This window comes from Passer montanus, unplaced genomic scaffold (genome assembly GCF_014805655.1).
Source record: "Passer montanus isolate IOZ18808 unplaced genomic scaffold, ASM1480565v1 scaffold321, whole genome shotgun sequence".
Classification (NCBI taxonomy): domain Eukaryota; kingdom Metazoa; phylum Chordata; class Aves; order Passeriformes; family Passeridae; genus Passer; species Passer montanus.
Genome location: NW_024367942.1, coordinates 26,742 through 43,199, shown reverse-complemented (window position 1 = coordinate 43,199; position 16,458 = coordinate 26,742). Strand labels below are relative to the sequence as shown.

Here is a 16,458-nt window from a genome sequence, read left to right as displayed (position 1 = left end):
TGGATTTGGGGGGGTCCGGGGGGGCTCTCCCAGGGATTTGGGGTGTTCCGTGTAAATTTTGGGGGTCTAGTGTATGAATTTGGGGTTCTGTGTAGGATTTGGGGGTCCTGTTTATGGATTTGGGGGTCCTGTGTAAATTTTGGGGTTCCTCTGTAGGATTTGGGGGTCCTGTGTAGATTTGGGGGATCCTGTGTAAATTTTGGGGTCCTGTTTATGGATTTGGGGTTCCTGTGTAGATTTAGGGATTCCTCTGTAGGATTTGGGGGTCCCGTGTGGCTTTGACCCCCCCGGACCCCCGGGACCCCCAGACCTTTCCGGGGGGGCCCACGATGTGCCAGGAGCAGCTGACCCCGGGCGGGTAATTCTCCTCGGGCCAGTTCGGGGTGCTCAGGCTGCCCTGGGGCTTCTCCAGGCGCCCCCCGCAAAACTGCTGCTCTGAAAAGGGGGGGGGGCCGCGTTTTTGGGGGGGCACCGACACCCCGGGACCCCCCCCTCAGCCCCCCCTCCAGCACCGCCGGCCTCTCTGTCCCTGAGATGGGGGATCCTGTGTAAATTTTGGGGTCCTGTTTATGGATTTGGGGTTCCTGTGTAGATTTAGGGATTCCTCTATAGGATTGGGAGTCCTGTGTGGCTTTTTGGGGTTCCTGTGTAAATTTTGGGGTTCCTGTGTATGGATTTGGGGGTTCTCTCTATGGATTTGGGGTTCCTGTGTAGGATTTGGGGGTCCTGTGTAACTTTTGGGAGTCCTCTGTAGGATTTGGGGGTCCCGTGTGGCTTTTTGGGGTTCCTGTGTATGAATTTGGGGGTCCTGTGTGGCTTTTTGGGGTCCTGTGTAAATGTTGGGATCCTGTGTAAATTTTGGGGTTCTGTGTAGATTTGGGGGTCCTGTGTTTGAATTTGGGGTCCTGTGTAGTTCTGTGTAGGATTTGGGGGTCCTGTTTATGGATTTGGGGGTCCTGTGTAAATTTTGGGGTTCCTCTGTAGGATTTGGGGGTCCTGTGTAGATTTGGGGGATCCTGTGTAAATTTTGGGGTCCTGTTTATGGATTTGGGGTTCCTGTGTAGATTTAGGGATTCCTCTGTAGGATTTGGGGGTCCCGTGTGGCTTTTTGGGGGTCCTGTGTAAATTTTGGGGTTCCTGTGCATGGATTTGGGGGTCCTCTGTAAATTTTGGGGGTCCTCTGTAGGATTTTGGGATCCCGTGTATGGATTTTGGGGTCCTGTGTGCCGGCCTCTCTGTCCCTGAGACCCCCAAAATCCGGGGGGGAATTTGGGGGGGCTGCGCCAAAACCACGCTGGGATTTGGGGGGTGGGATGGAATTTGGGGGGGAGATGGAATTTGGGCCTGTGCAGGATTTTGGGGTCCTCTGTATGATTTTGGGGTCCTCTGTAGGATTTGGGGTCTCAGTGCTCCCTGCTCCTCTTTCCCCTGAGTTTTTCCCTCCATTTTGTGCCGCGGTTTCGTTTTTTCCTGACACTTTGCCCCATTTTTCTCTCCAACTTCTCCTTTCTCTTCCCTCATTTTTTTAAAAATTTTTTTTTTCAGTTTTTCTCCCCCATTTTCTCCTTTTCCCCTTTTTCCTCTCGCCCTTCCCTCCCCTTTTCTCCCGTTTTTCCCTCCTCTCTTCCCTTGCCCTTTCCCCTATTTTTTCCCTGTTTTCTCCTCACACTTTCCCCCATTTTCTCTCCGCCCTTTTCCATTTCTTCCTCACGCTTTTCCTTCACTCCTCTTTTCTTTTTCTCTCGCTTTTCTCCCCAGTTCCTAATCGGGGTTTTCCCTTTCTGTTTTCAATTTCACGTTTTTCCCTCCTTTTCCAGTCACACTTTCTCCTCATTCCTGCTGTTTTTTCCTCATTCCCACTGTTCTCTTCTCATCCCCACTCTCTTTTCCTCATTCCCACCTTTTTCTCTTCATCCCCACTGCTGTTTTTCCCTCATTCCTGCTGTTTTTTCCTCATTCCCACTGTTCTCTTCTCATCCCCACTCTCTTTTCCTCATTCCCACCTTTTTCTCTTCATCCCCACTGCTGTTTTTCCCTCATTCCTGCTGTTTTTTCCTCATTCCCCCTCTTTTTTCCTCATTCCCACTGCACTTTTCTCCACATTCCCACTCTTTTCCTCGTTCCTACTGCTGTTTTTTCCTCATTCCCTCCGTTCTCTCCTCATTCCCACTGTTGATTCCCACTCTATTTTCCTCATTCCCCCTCTTTTCTCCCGATTCCCGCTGTTCTTTCCTCATTCCTGCTGTTTTTTCCTCATTCCCCCTCTTCTCTCCTCACTCCCCCACCTCTCCCCAGGCCCCCCGCCAGCCCTTTGGGGCTCTCCCCCTCTCCCCACACCCCCCGTGACGCTCCCACCCCTCTCCACCCTCCGGGCAGTTTCGGGGGTCTCCATGGACTGACCCCCGCGCTCTCCCTGCTCCCCGCCCCATTTCCCCCCGATTTTTGGGGGTCTCCATGGACTGACCCCCGCGCTCTCCCTGCTCCCCGCCGGCGGCGCTGCCCCCATTGCCCCATTGCCCAATTTCCCCCCATTTCCCCCCATTTTGGGGGTCTCCATGGACCGACCCCCGCGCTCTCCCTGCTCCCCACCCCATTTCCCCCCGATTTTTGGGGGTCCCCATGGACTGACCCCCGCGCTCTCCCTGCTCCCCGCGGCGGCGCTGCCCCCATTTCCCCCCATTTCCCCCCATTTCGGGGGTCCCCCGGCGCACCGTGGCTCGGGGGGCTGCCGGCGCTGAACCAGGCCAGGAAGCCCCTGCCGGCGGTGCCGCCGTCGCTCTCCATGCGCAGCAGGAGGCGGTTTTGGGGCGCCCGCAGCGCCCCGGGCCGGAAGGTGCCGCAGAAGCGGCCGAGCAGCGGCGCCGCGGGGCCGTGGCCGCCGAACACCGAGAGCGCGTCGAAGCGGCAGCGCGGCTCCGGCTCCAGGTCAAAGACGCGGAACGACAGCGTGGCCACCTGGCCCTCGGGCACCTGGGGACAGCAGGGACTTTGGGGACACTGTGGGGACACTCTGGGGTCACCACCTGGCCCTCGGGCACCTGGGGACAGCAGGGACTTTGGGGACACTGTGGGGACACTCTGGGGTCACCACCTGGCCCTCGGGCACCTGGGGACAGCAGGGGACAGCAGGGGACATTGGGGTCACCACCTGGCCCTCGGGCACCTGGGGACAGCAGGGGACATTGGGGACACGANNGGGGTGCCCCGAGGGTCGGGGGGTGCCCGGGGGTCGGGGGCCGTACCGTGATGGTCCAGGTGCAGTTGCTGCCGGGGGGGTAGTGCCGCGGGAAGCCCTCGCTGGCGATGAACCCCGACTCGCCGTGGTGGTCCCCCCCGCACGGGAACACCGGCCACACCGGCCTGGGGGGCACGGCGGCGTCACGGGGGTCCCGGGAAACCCAGAGCGGGGGTCCCGGGACGGGGAAACCCCAGAGCGGGGGTCCCGGAACGGGGAAACCCAGAGAGGGGGTCCCGGGAGGGGGTAGTGCCGCGGGAAGCCCTCGCTGGCGATGAACCCCGACTCGCCGTGGTGGTCCCCCCCGCACGGGAACACCGGCCACACCGGCCTGGGGGGCACGGCGGCGTCACGGGGGTCCCGGGAAACCCCAGAGAGGGGGTCCCGGGACGGGGAAACCAGGGCGGGGGTCCCGGGACGGGAAAACCAGGGCGGGAGTCCCAGGCCGGGGAAACCCAGGGCGGGGGTCCCGGGTCCCGGTTCTGAGGGAGGTCCCGGTGCCCGGGGGGGTCCCGGACGAGGCTGTCCCGCCCCGTCCGCGGGGGTGGCGGTGCCGCCGCGGCTGCCACGTCCCGGGGGAGGTCCCGGGGGTCCCGTCGGTGCCGTCCCGGGGTTCCCGGGGATCCCGTCCCGGGGGTGTCGGGGATCCCGTCCCGGAGGTCCCGGGGGTCTCAGGGGTCCCGTCCCGGGGTTCCCGGTGGTCTGTCCCGGGGGTCTCGAGGGTCCCGTCCCGGGGGTCCCAGGGATCTCGCAGGTCCCGGGGGTCTCAAGGTGCCGTCCCGGTGGTCCCGGGGTCCCGTCCCGGAGGTCCCGGGGGTCTCAAGGTGCCGTCCCGGGGGTCCCGTCCCGGGGTTCCCGGTGGTCCGTCCCGGGGGTCTCGGGGGTCCCGGGTCCGGTACCTGCTGGCGTTGTGCCGGGCGGGGGGCGGGGGGCTCGGCGGCGGCTCCTGGCCCCCGGCCCGGGGCGGGCCCAGCGCCCCCAGCAGCAGCAGCAGCAGCGGCGGCCCGAGGCGGCTCATGGCGAACGGCACCGGGGGCACCGGGGGGGAACGGGGGCGGCACCGAGCGGGAAGGGGCGGGGCCGGCCCGGGACACGCCCAAAGGGGCGGGGCTGGAGGGCACCGCGCCGCTCTGCCAGCGTGGGGAGGCGTGGCTTGATGTAACCAGGGATCTCGCAGGTCCCGGGGGTCTCAAGGTGCCGTCCCGGTGGTCCCGGGGTCCCGTCCCGGAGGTCCCGGGGGTCTCAAGGTGCCGTCCCGGGGGTCCCGTCCCGGGGTTCCCGGTGGTCCGTCCCGGGGGTCTCGGGGGTCCCGGGTCCGGTACCTGCTGGCGTTGTGCCGGGCGGGGGGCGGGGGGCTCGGCGGCGGCTCCTGGCCCCCGGCCCGGGGCGGGCCCAGCGCCCCCAGCAGCAGCAGCAGCAGCGGCGGCCCGAGGCGGCTCATGGCGAACGGCACCGGGGGCACCGGGGGGGAACGGGGGCGGCACCGAGCGGGAAGGGGCGGGGCCGGCCCGGGACACGCCCAAAGGGGCGGGGCTGGAGGGCACCGCGCCGCTCTGCCAGCGTGGGGAGGCGTGGCTTGATGTAACGCCACGCCCACAAATGCAAAGAGGAGCGGTCCTGACCCCGCCCTAAGGGGCGTGGCCTGGAGCTGCCAGGCTGGAGTGGGCGGGGCCAGCGGCGAGGCCGCGCCACAAATTGGGGAGGGGGCTCGCCCAAAAAAACGAGACTCTCGCGTTTAATTAGCGGCACCGCCATTAATTAGGCACTCCCACAGACACACACACACGCGCGGGGGGGCGGGGGGCAGTGTGACAGCAGCTGGGGGCTCCCCGGGGCGGGGAGACCCCCGATTTTGGGTGGGAGGGGGCGTGATTGATTGTCCATTTAGGGGAGGGGGCGTCCCCAAACCCCCTCACCCCTTACGGGGCAGGACCCCGCGCCTTCAAATCGGGGGCCGAGCGCTGGCGGCGCACACGGGGAGGGGGCGGCGGCGACCCCCCGTCCAGAGACCCCCTCCTGTTGGGGGGCGCTGGGGGGGGGCTGCACTCGTTCCGGGGGGCGTCGCCCCCTCCCCAAGCCAGGCGGTGCTGGGGGTTGCTCTTGAAGGGGAAGCGCAGGCCGCCGTCGCGGGGGGGCTGGGCTCTGACTCTCTCTGGGGCTGGGCAGACCCTGTTTCTTGGGGCTCTTTGGGATTCTTTGGGGGTCTTTAGGGGATCAGGCAGACCCCAGGGTGGGTCTCTCGGGGGCTCTTGGGGCTGGGCAGACCCCACTCTCTGGGGCTCTTTGGGGGTCTTGGGATGAGGCAGACCCCAGGGTGGGTCTCTCGGGGGCTCTTGGGGCTGGGCAGACCCCACTCTCTGGGGCTCTTTGGGGGTCTTGGGATGAGGCAGACCCCAGGGTGGGTCTCTCGGGGGCTCTTGGGGCTGGGCAGACCCCACTCTCTGGGGCTCTTTGGGGGTCTTGGGATGAGGCAGACCCCAGGGTGGGGCTCTGTGGGGCTCTCTGGGCCAGGCAGACCCTGTTCTTTTGGGTTCTCTGGGGTTCTTGGGGCTCCCTGGGGCTCTCTGACTCTCTGTGGGGCTGGGCAGACCCTGTTTCTTGGGGCTCTTTGGGATTCTTTGGGGTTCTTTGGGGCTCCCTGGGGCTCATTAGGGTTCTTGGGGCTCCCTGGGGCTCTTTGGGGTTCTCTGACTCTCTCTGGGGCTGGGCAGACCCTGTTTCTTGGGGCTCTTTGGGATTCTTTGGGGGTCTTTGGGGGGCTGGGGATGAGGCAGACCCCAGGGTGGGGCTCTGTGGGGCTCTCTGGGCCAGGCAGACCCCGTTCTTTTGGGTTCTTTGGGGTTCTCCGTGTCTCCCTGGGGCTCTCTCACCGGCGGCAGCGGCACGGCGCGCTCCATCCGGCCCAGGCGGCGCCGCAGGGCGCGCAGCTGCTCCTCCTTGGCGCTGCTCTGCCGCCGCACCTCGCGCAGGACCCCCGCCAGCCGCTCCAGGTGCAGCCGCAGCCCCTCCACCTCACTGCCGCGCTCACCCCCTCCTTCCTCCTCCTGCTCCTCCTCCTCCTCGTCCTCGCCGCCGCCCACGGCGTCCCACACGTCGCGGGCCACGGTGTGCCAGCCGTCGCGGCGGCCGGGCTGGTCATGGGACACCCAAAACACACCCGGGAGACACCCAGGATATAACCAGGGTGGTCATGGGGCACCCAAAACACACCCGGGAGACGCCCAGGGTATAACCAGGGTGGGCGTGGGGCACCCAGAATGCCACCAGGATGGCCATGGGACACCCAAAACACCCCCAGGGTGGTCATTGGGCACCCAAAACACACCCAGGACACACCCTGGGACGGTCATGGGATACCCAAAACACCCGGGAGACCCCCGGGAGATAACCAGGGTGGGCGTGGGGCACCCAAAACACCCCCGGGGTGGTCATTGGGCACCCAAAACACCCCAGGGTGGTTATGGGACACCCAGAATACCCCCAGGACACACCCAGGATGGTCATGGGATACCCAAAACACACCCAGGAGACGTCCAGGATATAACCAGGGTGGGCGTGGGGCACCCAAAACACCCCCAGGGTGGTCATTGGGCACCCAAAACACCCCAGGATGGTCATGGGATACCCAAAACACACCCGGGAGACGCCCAGGATATAACCAGGGTGGGCGTGGGGCACCCAAAACACCCCCAGGAGACCCCTGGGATGGTCCAGGGTGGTCATGGGGCACCCAAAATGCCAGAATGGTCATGGGACACCCAGAACACCCCTGGGAGCCCCCTGAGATATACCCAGGGTGGTCGTGGGACACCCAAAACACACCCAGAACACATCCAGGATGGTCCAGGATGGTCATGGGACACCCAAAACACCCATGGGACAAACAAACACCCAAAACACCCCCAGGAGACCCCCAGGATGCACCCAGGGTGGTCATGGGGCACCCAAAACACCTCTAAAATACCCCCAGGACACATCCAGGATGGTCGTGGGACACCCAAAACACCCCCGGGAGACCCCCCAGGATGGTCGTGGGACAACCAAAACACCCATGGGACAAACAAAACACCCAAAACATCCCTGGGCGACCCCCAGGATGCACCCAGGATGGTCATGGGACACTGAGGGGACACCTGTGACACCCAGGGGACCTGCAGCATTCCCAAAGGACCCCCGTGCCCCCCTCACCTGCGCCTGCTCCGACTCCTCCTTCTCCCCCTGGGGCTGGTTCTCCAGCTCCTGCAGCCTGGGGGGGGACACGGGGGGGACACAGGGTGAGCCCCCCATCCCTCAGAGCAGCCCCCCAGCGCCCCCCAGCCGTGCCCCCACCTCTGCAGGCGCATGTCGATGCCCTGCTGCTCCAGCAGCTCCCTCTGCGCCAGGTTCCAGTCCGGGGGGGGCCCGGGGGACGCCCCCCGCTCGCGCTCGCGCCGCGCCTGCTCCGGGTGCGTGAAGCGGAACACGTGGTTCTTGCCCAGGATCAGCCGGTGGCCTGGTTTGGGGGGGGGTCCCGGGGGTCACGGAGGGGTTTTGGGGGGGTTCAAGCAGGGAACAGGGGTTGGAGGGCGTCGCCGTGGGTTTTGGGGGAAAGGGGGGGGGGCGGATCAATGAGAGGCACAGGGATGTGGGGAGGGGGGTTTTGGGGAGATGTGGGAGGGTTTTTTGGGGGGTCCCTACCCGACTTGAGCACCACCGGCTCCGTCACCTGCTTGCCGTTGACGTAGGTCTCGGCGCCCTGGCACGGCTCCAGCGTCACCACGGCTTCAGCAGGGGACAGGAGAGGGGTGGGGGTCACCTCCCCGCTCAGCTGAACCCCAAACCCACCCCAAACCCCCCCAAATCCCACTCCAAACCCCCCCAGGACCCTCCCTCTCCCACCGGCACGCCGCGATACCTTGGGGGGCCGTGCTCCAGTGGCAGCATTGTGGGGAGGGGGGACAAAAAGGAATTAAAGCGTGCCAGGAGGGGGCTGGGAAAGGGGCGGGGGGCACCCCAAAATCTGTACCTTCCCCCGAGGGGTCGGGGCGGCTGCGGAAGAGGCAGTGCTGCTCGCGGATGGACGGCCCCGACAGCTTGATGTCCACGTCCACCCGGCCCACCCTGAAACGGGGGGCACACGGGCATTTGGGGGGGCCCTGGGGGGGCGCTGAGGGGGTTTGGGGGCGCCTCACCCCCCCCCAAACCCACCTGGTGACGCCGTCCTTGATGTGGTACAGGAGGCACTCGGACATCAGCGGGTCCTCGTTGAGGTTCACCAGGTGCGGGGTCTTTTTAGGGGAGGGGGGCGCAGAAATAAAAACGGGGTCGGGGGTTTGGGGAGCCCCCCAACCTCGGGGTGAAGCCCCCGCCCAGGTCTGACTTGCCTTTTTGGGGGAGAAGACGCCCACGGTGCCGCCGTCCTCGCGCAGAGCCACCCCCATCTCAGCCAGCTGCGCCTCCCTGGGGGCACACGGAATTTGGGGAGGGGTCCCAGAGGGTGTGGGGGGCTTGGAGGGGGTCTGGGGGACTTTAGGAACTGCTGGGGGGGGCACTGAGGGCGATAAAGAGAATTTGGGGTGATGGTGGTGAGGCCGGGGGGGTTCAGGGTGTTTTGGGGGGTCGGGGAGGGTTTTGGGGGCGTGCTGGGGGTCCGGGACCCCCCCTCACCGCTCCAGCCTCAGCGCCTCCGTGCGCCTCAGCTTCTCCTCCCAGGTCTCGTTGAGCTCGGCGATGATTTTCTCCGTCTCCTGGGGGGGGAGAAATAATTTTTGGGGGTCCCCACGGTTTGGGGGAGGGGGGCACAGCCCCCCCCCCTCCTCCCCGGGATGTGAATTGGGGAGGGGGCTGGGAGGGGTTTTGGGGTCACCTGCAGCCGCTCCATGGCCTCGGTGGGGCCCAGGGGGGGCTCCCCAAGGACCCCCCAGACCCCCAGTCTCACCCTGGGCCCCCAGCAGCCGGCGCAGCCTCTGAGCACCCTGAAATCCCCCCCAGGACCCCCCAGACCCCCAGTCTCACCCTGGGCCCCCAGCAGCCGGCGCAGCCTCGCCACCTCCCGGCGCAGCTCGCGGATCAGCCGCGCGTTCGGGTCCTCGTTGATCACCGCGTGGCACCGGATCCGCTTCGTGCGGTCGGCGTAGCTTGGGGGGCACAAAAATGACAGGGTGAGGGTCCGGACCCCCCCCAGAGGGGAAGGGTCCCTGTGGGAGCTCAGCACATCACTCTGGTGTGTCCAGAGACAACCCCTGGGATGCTCCAAAAGCGCCCGGCGGCTTTGATCCCCCTACAGAAATGACACCTGAGCGTGAGGAGATGAGAGGAGTTCAGGTTTGGATGGTGAGGGGTGATATTCACTGGGTGAAACTTAAATTATAACGCACTGTACAGGAGGGTTTTGAGTGTTGGTTTGGGATCCTGCACATGGGGGTCAGGGGTCCCAGGATGGGGGGATCTGGGCGTGCCCTGTCCTTCTTCGTCCTTCTCCCTGGCATCACGCTCAGGATGATGTGCACTGTACTGGGGTTTTGAGTGTTGGTTTGGGATCCTGCACACGGGGGTCGGGGGTCCCGGGATGGGGGGATTTGGGCGTGCCCTGTCCTTCTTCGTTCTTCTCCCCGGCATCACGCTCAGGATGATGTTGGCACGTGTGGATTGGTTCATGGTGAAGGTGCACATGCCAACGAGGGTGAAAAGTATTGGGAATAGAAGCTAAATACACGTAATTTTCACTGTAAAAGACACAATCGCCCCGTGGGTGGGGGAGAGTGCTTTGGGCTGCCCTGCTGATCAGACCCCGGCTGGACAGACAGAAGAACTTTGTAGATAAGAAATAATAAACACAACTGAAAACTGAAAAAGCAGGAGTCCAGACTCCTTCTTCAAAGCGTGGCCCAGATCCCCCCAAACCTCACCCTGGGCCCCCCAGGACCCCCCCAAACCTCACCCTGGGCCCCCAGCAGCTCCTGCAGCCTCTCAACACCTCTGAACACCCCCAAATCCCCCCAGAACCCCCAAATCTCACCCTGAGCACCTTCCACAGCCTCTCAACACCCCCAAATCCACTCAGAGCCCCCCAAACCCCTGCCCAGAACCCCCAAATCTCACCCTGAGCACCTTGGGGGGAAGAGGGGGGGGCCGGGTTTGGGGGGGGGGGTGTCACCTCCTGCACCCCCACATCACACCCCCAGCACCACAGCCGTGCCCCCCAAAACCTCTCTGCAACCAACACCCAAATCCGTGCCCCCTAAAAATCAGAGTGCTTTGGGCTGCCCTGCTGATCAGACCCCGGCTGGACAGACAGAAAAACTTTGTAGATAAGAAATAATAAACACAACTGAAAACTGAAAACGCAAGAGTCCAGACTCCTTCTTCAAAGCGTGGCCCAGATCCCCCCAAATCTCACCCTGGGCCCCCCAAACCCCCCCAAACCTCACCCTGGGCCCCCAGCAGCTCCTGCAGCCTCTCAACACCTCTGAACACCCCCAAATCCCCCCAGAACCCCCAAATCTCACCCTGAGCACCTTCCACAGCCTCTCAACACCCCCAAATCCACTCAGAGCCCCCCAAACCCCTGCCCAGAACCCCCAAATCTCACCCTGAGCACCTTCAACAGCCTCTCAACGCCCCCAAATCCACTCAGAGCCCCCCAAACCCCTGCCCCCTCAGAGCCCCCCAGAACCCCCAAATCTCACCCTGAGCACCTTCCACAGCCTCTCAACGCCCCCAAACCCACCCAGAGCCCCCCAGGACCCCCCAAACCCCTGCCCAGAGCCGCCTTTTCCCGTGCTGGGGCACAGACGAGGGGCAGAGACCCTCCCCGAGCCCCCCGCTCACCGCAGCGTGCTCAGCGTCTCCTCGTAGCTGCAGTCGGCCGGGCTCAGCGCGGCGATCATGGCCGTGCGAGAGTTCCCTCCTGTTGGGGGGGGACAGCGGGGTCAGGGGGGGCTCAGCGCCCCGAGACCCCCTCCCCAGGACCCCCCAAGCCCACCCAGGTTCTCCTTCAGCAGCCACGTCAGCACCGAGTCGCGGTACGGGATGAAGTCCGGCTTCTTCTTCTTGCTGGCCTGCTGAGGAGGAGGAGGAGGAGGGATGAAGATGGGTTGGGGGGCCACCAAAAAATAACAGAGGGGACCCCCGAGGGTGGGCGCAGGGAGGGGGGTGACCCCCAGACTCACGGCCTCGGCCAGGGCGGAGATGACCTTGCCCAGCGTGGTCAGGGACTTGTTGATGTTGGCGCCTTCCTGGGGAGGAGGAGGAGGGGGAGGAAGGCTCAGGAGGGCTCTGGGGGGTGGGGAGCGCGGATTTTGGGGGGGGCTTTGGGGGGGCTTTGGGGAGGATTCTGGGGGGAAACGGGGGCGCGAGGGGGTCTGGGGGAAAATTTGGGGAGGGGGCTTGGTGGAATTGTGGGGGCGATTTGAGGGAGGGGGGAGAATTGCTGATCGGTGGATGAAGATGATGGTGAATTTTGGGGGGCTCTGGGGGGATTTCAGTAGAATTTCAGGTGGATTTCAAGGCAATTTCAGGGGGGGATTTCATGGGGAATTCAGGTGGAGTTCTGGAGATGATTTCAGGGGGATTTCTGGAGATGATTTCAGGGCGATTTTGGGCTGATTTCAGGGAAAATTCAGGTGGATTTCAGGAGATGATTTCAGGGGGATTTCAGGGGGTGATTTAAGAGTAATTTCAGGCAGTGTTTCCAGGGGGTCTCAGCAGATGATTTCAGGGTGATTTCAGGAGGATTTCAGGTGGATTTCTGGAGATGATTTCAGGGGGATTTCAGAGGTATTTCAGGGGGTGATTTCAGGGAGTCTCAGGAGATGATTTCAGGATAATTTCTGGGTGATTTCAGGAAATTATTTCAGGGTGATTTCAGGGGGATTTCAGGGGGTGATTTAAGAGTAATTTCAGGCAGTGTTTCCAGGGGGTTTCAGTAGATGATTTCAGGGTGATTTCAGGAGGATTTCAGGTGGATTTCTGGAGATGATTTCAGGGGGATTTCAGAGGTATTTCAGGGGGTGATTTCAGGGAGTCTCAGGAGATGATTTCAGGGTGATTTCAGGGGGATATCGGGGTGATTTCAGGAGGATTTCAGGGGTATTTCAGGGGGTGATTTCAGGGGGTCTCAGTAGATGATTTCAGGGTGATTTCAGGGGATGATTCCAGATGGATTTCAGGGGTATTTCAGGGGGTCTCGGGCGATGATTTCAGGAGGATTTCGGGGGTATTTCAGGGCAATCCAGCACGGGGCGGGCGCTCCCCCGACCTTCTCGGAGCTGAGCTCGCTGAGCGGGTCCTGGCGGCGCTGGCCGAGCACCACGGTGAACACGGCGTGCGAGCGGCTGCTGGTCTCGTTCATGTTGGTGGCCGCCACCGTCCTGCGCGGGATTTCGGCAGCGCCCTCGGTGCCTGCCCGGCTCCGCGGGGCTCGGGGGGTCCCCACGCCCCTCCAGGCCTCACCTGGCCTTGTTGCCGCTGTCCATGAGGTCGGCGATGTCGGCGAAGGAGGCGACGGCCAGGCGGGACAGGTCCTGCACGTAGGGCCCGAGCAGGGGGTGCTCCCGCACCCGCAGCCCCCCGCCGCTCTTGGGGTTCAGCAGGTCCCGCACCCGCTCGCAGTAGATCTCCAGGTAGCTCACCTGGGGGGCCCCGAGGCAAAATAAAAATTGGGGGGGATCGGAGGAGGTGTTGGGGGGAGGAAGCCTCAAATGGAAGGGGGGAAATGTCCCAAAGTGTTGGGATGGAGGGGAACTGAGCCCCCAAAGTGTTGGCATGGGGGGCAGATGAGCCCCCAAACTCTTGTGGGGTTGTGGGGTGAGTCTGCAGGGGCTGAACACTGAAATTGTCTGGGGGTCTTTGCAAGCTGGGGGTCATGGTCTGAACCCCCAAACTCCCCCTCACCTCCACAGAAACCTCAGGAGACCCCAAACCCCAAACTCCTCTCACCTCCACAGAGAAGGAAAATTCAGGAGACCCTTCCCAAACCCCCAAACTCCCCTCTCCTCCACAGAGAAGAAAACCTTGGATGACCCCAAACCCCAGACCCCAAACTCCTCTCACCTCCACAGAGAAGGAAACCTCAGGAGACCCCAGACCCCAAATTTCTCTCACCTCCACGGAAAAGGAAACCTCAGGTGACCCCAAACCCCAGACCCCAAACCCCCCTCACCTCCACAGAGAAGGAGACCTCAGGTGACCCCTCCCGGGCGACGCGGGCGAACAGATCCTCGCAGAGCTGCGGGCGAGCTGCCTTGAGCGGGGGGCTGGGGGGCTGGGGGGGGGTCTCCCGGCCTCCCCCAGCCCCCGGGAGCCCCCCCAGCCCCCGGACCTGCGGGATGATGCCGCGCTGCCCCGGCTCCTGCCGCCCCATCATGGTGTAGGACTTGCCGGCGCCCGTCTGCCCGTAGGCCAGGATGCAGACGTTGTAGCCCTGGAAGGCGTGCTCCAGCATCTCCTCCCCGATGTCCTGGTACACCCGGCGCTGCGAGGCGAAGTTGGGGTCCTCCTCCTGCAGGGGAGGCAGTCAGGGACCCCCCAGTCCCCCCCGGGGACCCCCCAGGCGTGCCCATGCTCACCGAGGTGTGGGACCAGTAGGAGTGGTCGAAGGTGAAGCTCTTGGTGCCATCCTTGGGGAGCTTGGGGTTGGTGATGCCTGGGGGGCACAGAGGTGACACCGAGCTCGGGGTGACCCCCACGGCGTCACCTCAGCCCCCACCGCGCCCTCACCCCCCCAAAAAACAACACGGGTGCTATTTTTAGCCCGGCGGCAGCTGCTCCTCCGGGCTCGGGGCCAGCACGGGACAAGGACAGGGACAAGGTGGGGTGGGGGGGGGTGGGTCCGGGAGCAGCCCCCCACCCTGCAGACCCCCTCCCCACCCTGCCAGGAGCCCCCTGCCCACTCACAGGTGGTGTTGCCCCGCATCTGGATGACGCACTTGGCCTGGCGGCCGCTCTCCCGGGCGCTGAAGGGCCGCACCCGCACCGCCACCTTCACCGAGGCGCCCGCCATGCCCGCAGCCTCAGCCTGCGGCGACAGAGCCCCGACACGGCCTCGCCCACCTCCCCTGCCCCCTCCCGGGGAGCGGGACCCCCCCGGCACAGCCCACCCTCCCTCGAGGAGAGCCCCCGAAAACAAACACACCCCCAGCCCCAAAATGTGGGGGTGTCCCCCCGGGTCTGAGCCACCCCTGAGTGGGAATGGTGAGGAGGGGGTCCGCACGCCCCCCCTAAACACACCCCGAGACACCCCAAAATCCCACAGGGTCGCCCCTCAAATCCCACCGGGCACCCCCAGAGCTGCTCGGGAGCCCTGAGGTGCCTCAGGTTCCCCCCTAAACCTGGTTCTGCACCCCTTAAATCCCCTATAGCCCCCCTAAACTTCCCATAGCCCCCCTAAACCTGTTCCTACACCCCTGAGTTCACCCCAAACCTGTTCCTGCATCCCTTAAATCTCCTATAGCCCCCCCAAACCTGCTCCTGCACGCCTAAAATTCTCCTACAGCCCCCCTAAACACCCCTAAATTCCCCTGTAGCCCCCCTAAACCAGTTCCTATAACCCTAAAATTTCCCTATATCCCCCTAAACCGGCTCCTGCACCCCTTAAACTTCCCATAGCCCCCGCAAACCTGTTCCTGCACCCCTTAAATCCCCTATAGCCCCCCTAAACCTGCTCCTGCACCCCTTAAATCCTCTACAGCCCCCCTAAACTCCCCTATAGCCCCCCTTAAACCCGTTCCTACAACCCTAAAATTCCCCTATAGCCCCCCCAAACACCCCTAAATTCCCCTGCAGCCCCCTTAACCTGCTCCTGCACCCCGGATTCGCCCCCTGAGCCCCCGACACCGCCGCTCACCGGCCCCGCGGTGCCGCATTCCCTCGGCCCGGGGGTCCCGGGGGTCCCGGGGGATCCCGGGGGGCTCCGGGGGTCCCGGGGCTGCTCCGGCCCGGGGGTCCCGGGGGGTCCCGGAGGTTCTGGGGGTTCTCAGGGGGTTCCCGGTGGGGTTCTCGGGGGTTCCGGGGGTCCCGGGGGGTTCCGGCGGCTCCGGGGCTGCGGCCGCGCCCGGGCCCGAAGGGGCGGGGCTAGCCCGGCTGGGGGCGGGGCTCGGGGCGTGGCGCCAGGGGCGGGGATGGAGGCCACGCCCCTTCTTAAAAGGGCAACGCCGCGCAGAGGACCCCACACCCAGAGCGGCTTTTCCCGCGTTTTTTGCCTCAGGATTTTCCCAATTTCCGCATTTTTTTCCTCACACTTCTGTCTCCTTTTTTTTGTGTGAAATGATTTCCTCCGTTTTCTCTCCGTTTTTTTTTTCTTTCAGGTTTCCCTACATTTCTTCGCCCCGAAAGCCTCCAAATCCCCGAAATGGCCCCAAAACCGCCTGAAAAAAGCTCATTTTCAGCCCTAATTGCGTTTTTCGTACAATCGCAAACCTCATTTCGTGGCTGCGCAGCCTGACAGCACGACCGCGCAGTTTGCCGCCTCGCCCGACCGCGCATTTAACAACAGAAGCCCCGTCAGCCCTGGACGTGCATAATTTAATTAACAAAGTTCATCACGCCACGAGGCCCCGCCCACACGGCCCCGAATGCCCCGGGGGGGCAATGGGGCAGAGATATGGGGGGCCATGATGGGGGGATCTGGGGGCAATGGGGCAGAGATGTGGGGTTAGACTGCAGGGATGTGGGGGGCAGTGGGGAGGGACGTGTGGGGTTATAGGGCAGGAATCTGTAGGTTTATAGGACAGGAATCGGTGGGGTGATGGGGCAAGAATCTGTGGGTTATAAAGCAGGAATGTGTGGGTCTATAGGGCAGCAATCTGTGGGTTTATAGAATAGCAATCTGTGAGGTTATAGGGCAGAGATGTGTGGGGTTATCAGCAGCAACCTGTAGGTTTATAGGGCAGGAATCTGTGGTGTTGTAGGGCAGAGATCTGTGGGTTTATAGAACTGGGATGTATGGGGTTATAGGGCAGGGATGTGTGGGGTGATAGAGCAGCAGTCTGGGGGGACATAGGGCAGGAATGTGTGGGTTTATAGGGCATGGATATTTGGGGTTATAGAGCAGGAATTTGTTGGGTCGTAGGACAGGGATCTGTGGGGTCATAGAGCAGCAATCTATAAGTTTATAGGACAGGAATCTGTGGGTTTTTAGAAGGCGCTGGCCATGGTGCCGGCTCCCTGCTCCCGTGTCCCCCCAGTGTCCCCGATGTCCCCCCATGTCCCCCCATGTTCCCTCATGTCCCCCCATGTCCCCCCGT

The 16,458-nt window shown here is 63.5% G+C and overlaps 2 protein-coding genes across 2 annotated transcripts in view; both read right to left on the bottom strand.

The window, feature by feature from the left end:
• Positions 1-4,314, bottom strand: part of LOC120505083 (procollagen C-endopeptidase enhancer 1-like) — a 6,140-nt gene extending 1,826 nt beyond the window's left edge. The window contains exons 1-4 of the mRNA XM_039715308.1: positions 4,135-4,314; positions 3,243-3,360; positions 2,712-2,970; positions 311-435 (exon numbers count right to left, since the gene is read on the bottom strand). Coding sequence (XP_039571242.1) covers positions 311-435; positions 2,712-2,970; positions 3,243-3,360; positions 4,135-4,253 — 621 coding nt within the window. The 5' untranslated portion in view covers positions 4,254-4,314. The remainder of the gene's footprint in view (positions 1-310; positions 436-2,711; positions 2,971-3,242; positions 3,361-4,134) is intronic.
• An 840-nt stretch (positions 4,315-5,154) lies between these two features.
• KIF1C (kinesin family member 1C) lies at positions 5,155-15,207 on the bottom strand. The gene is made up of 20 exons (XM_039715307.1): positions 15,060-15,207; positions 14,111-14,231; positions 13,783-13,859; positions 13,536-13,715; positions 13,377-13,442; positions 12,668-12,846; positions 12,390-12,585; positions 11,386-11,466; positions 11,199-11,274; positions 11,045-11,123; positions 9,081-9,351; positions 8,882-8,961; positions 8,599-8,674; positions 8,423-8,502; positions 8,241-8,335; positions 7,913-7,996; positions 7,565-7,727; positions 7,172-7,481; positions 6,053-6,366; positions 5,155-5,419 (listed from the first exon to the last, which is right to left on the bottom strand). Exons 2-20 carry the CDS (start codon positions 14,214-14,216, stop codon positions 5,155-5,157), a joined length of 2,778 nt encoding a protein of 925 aa, XP_039571241.1. The 5' UTR covers positions 14,217-14,231; positions 15,060-15,207.
• Positions 15,208-16,458: the final 1,251 nt, after the last annotated feature.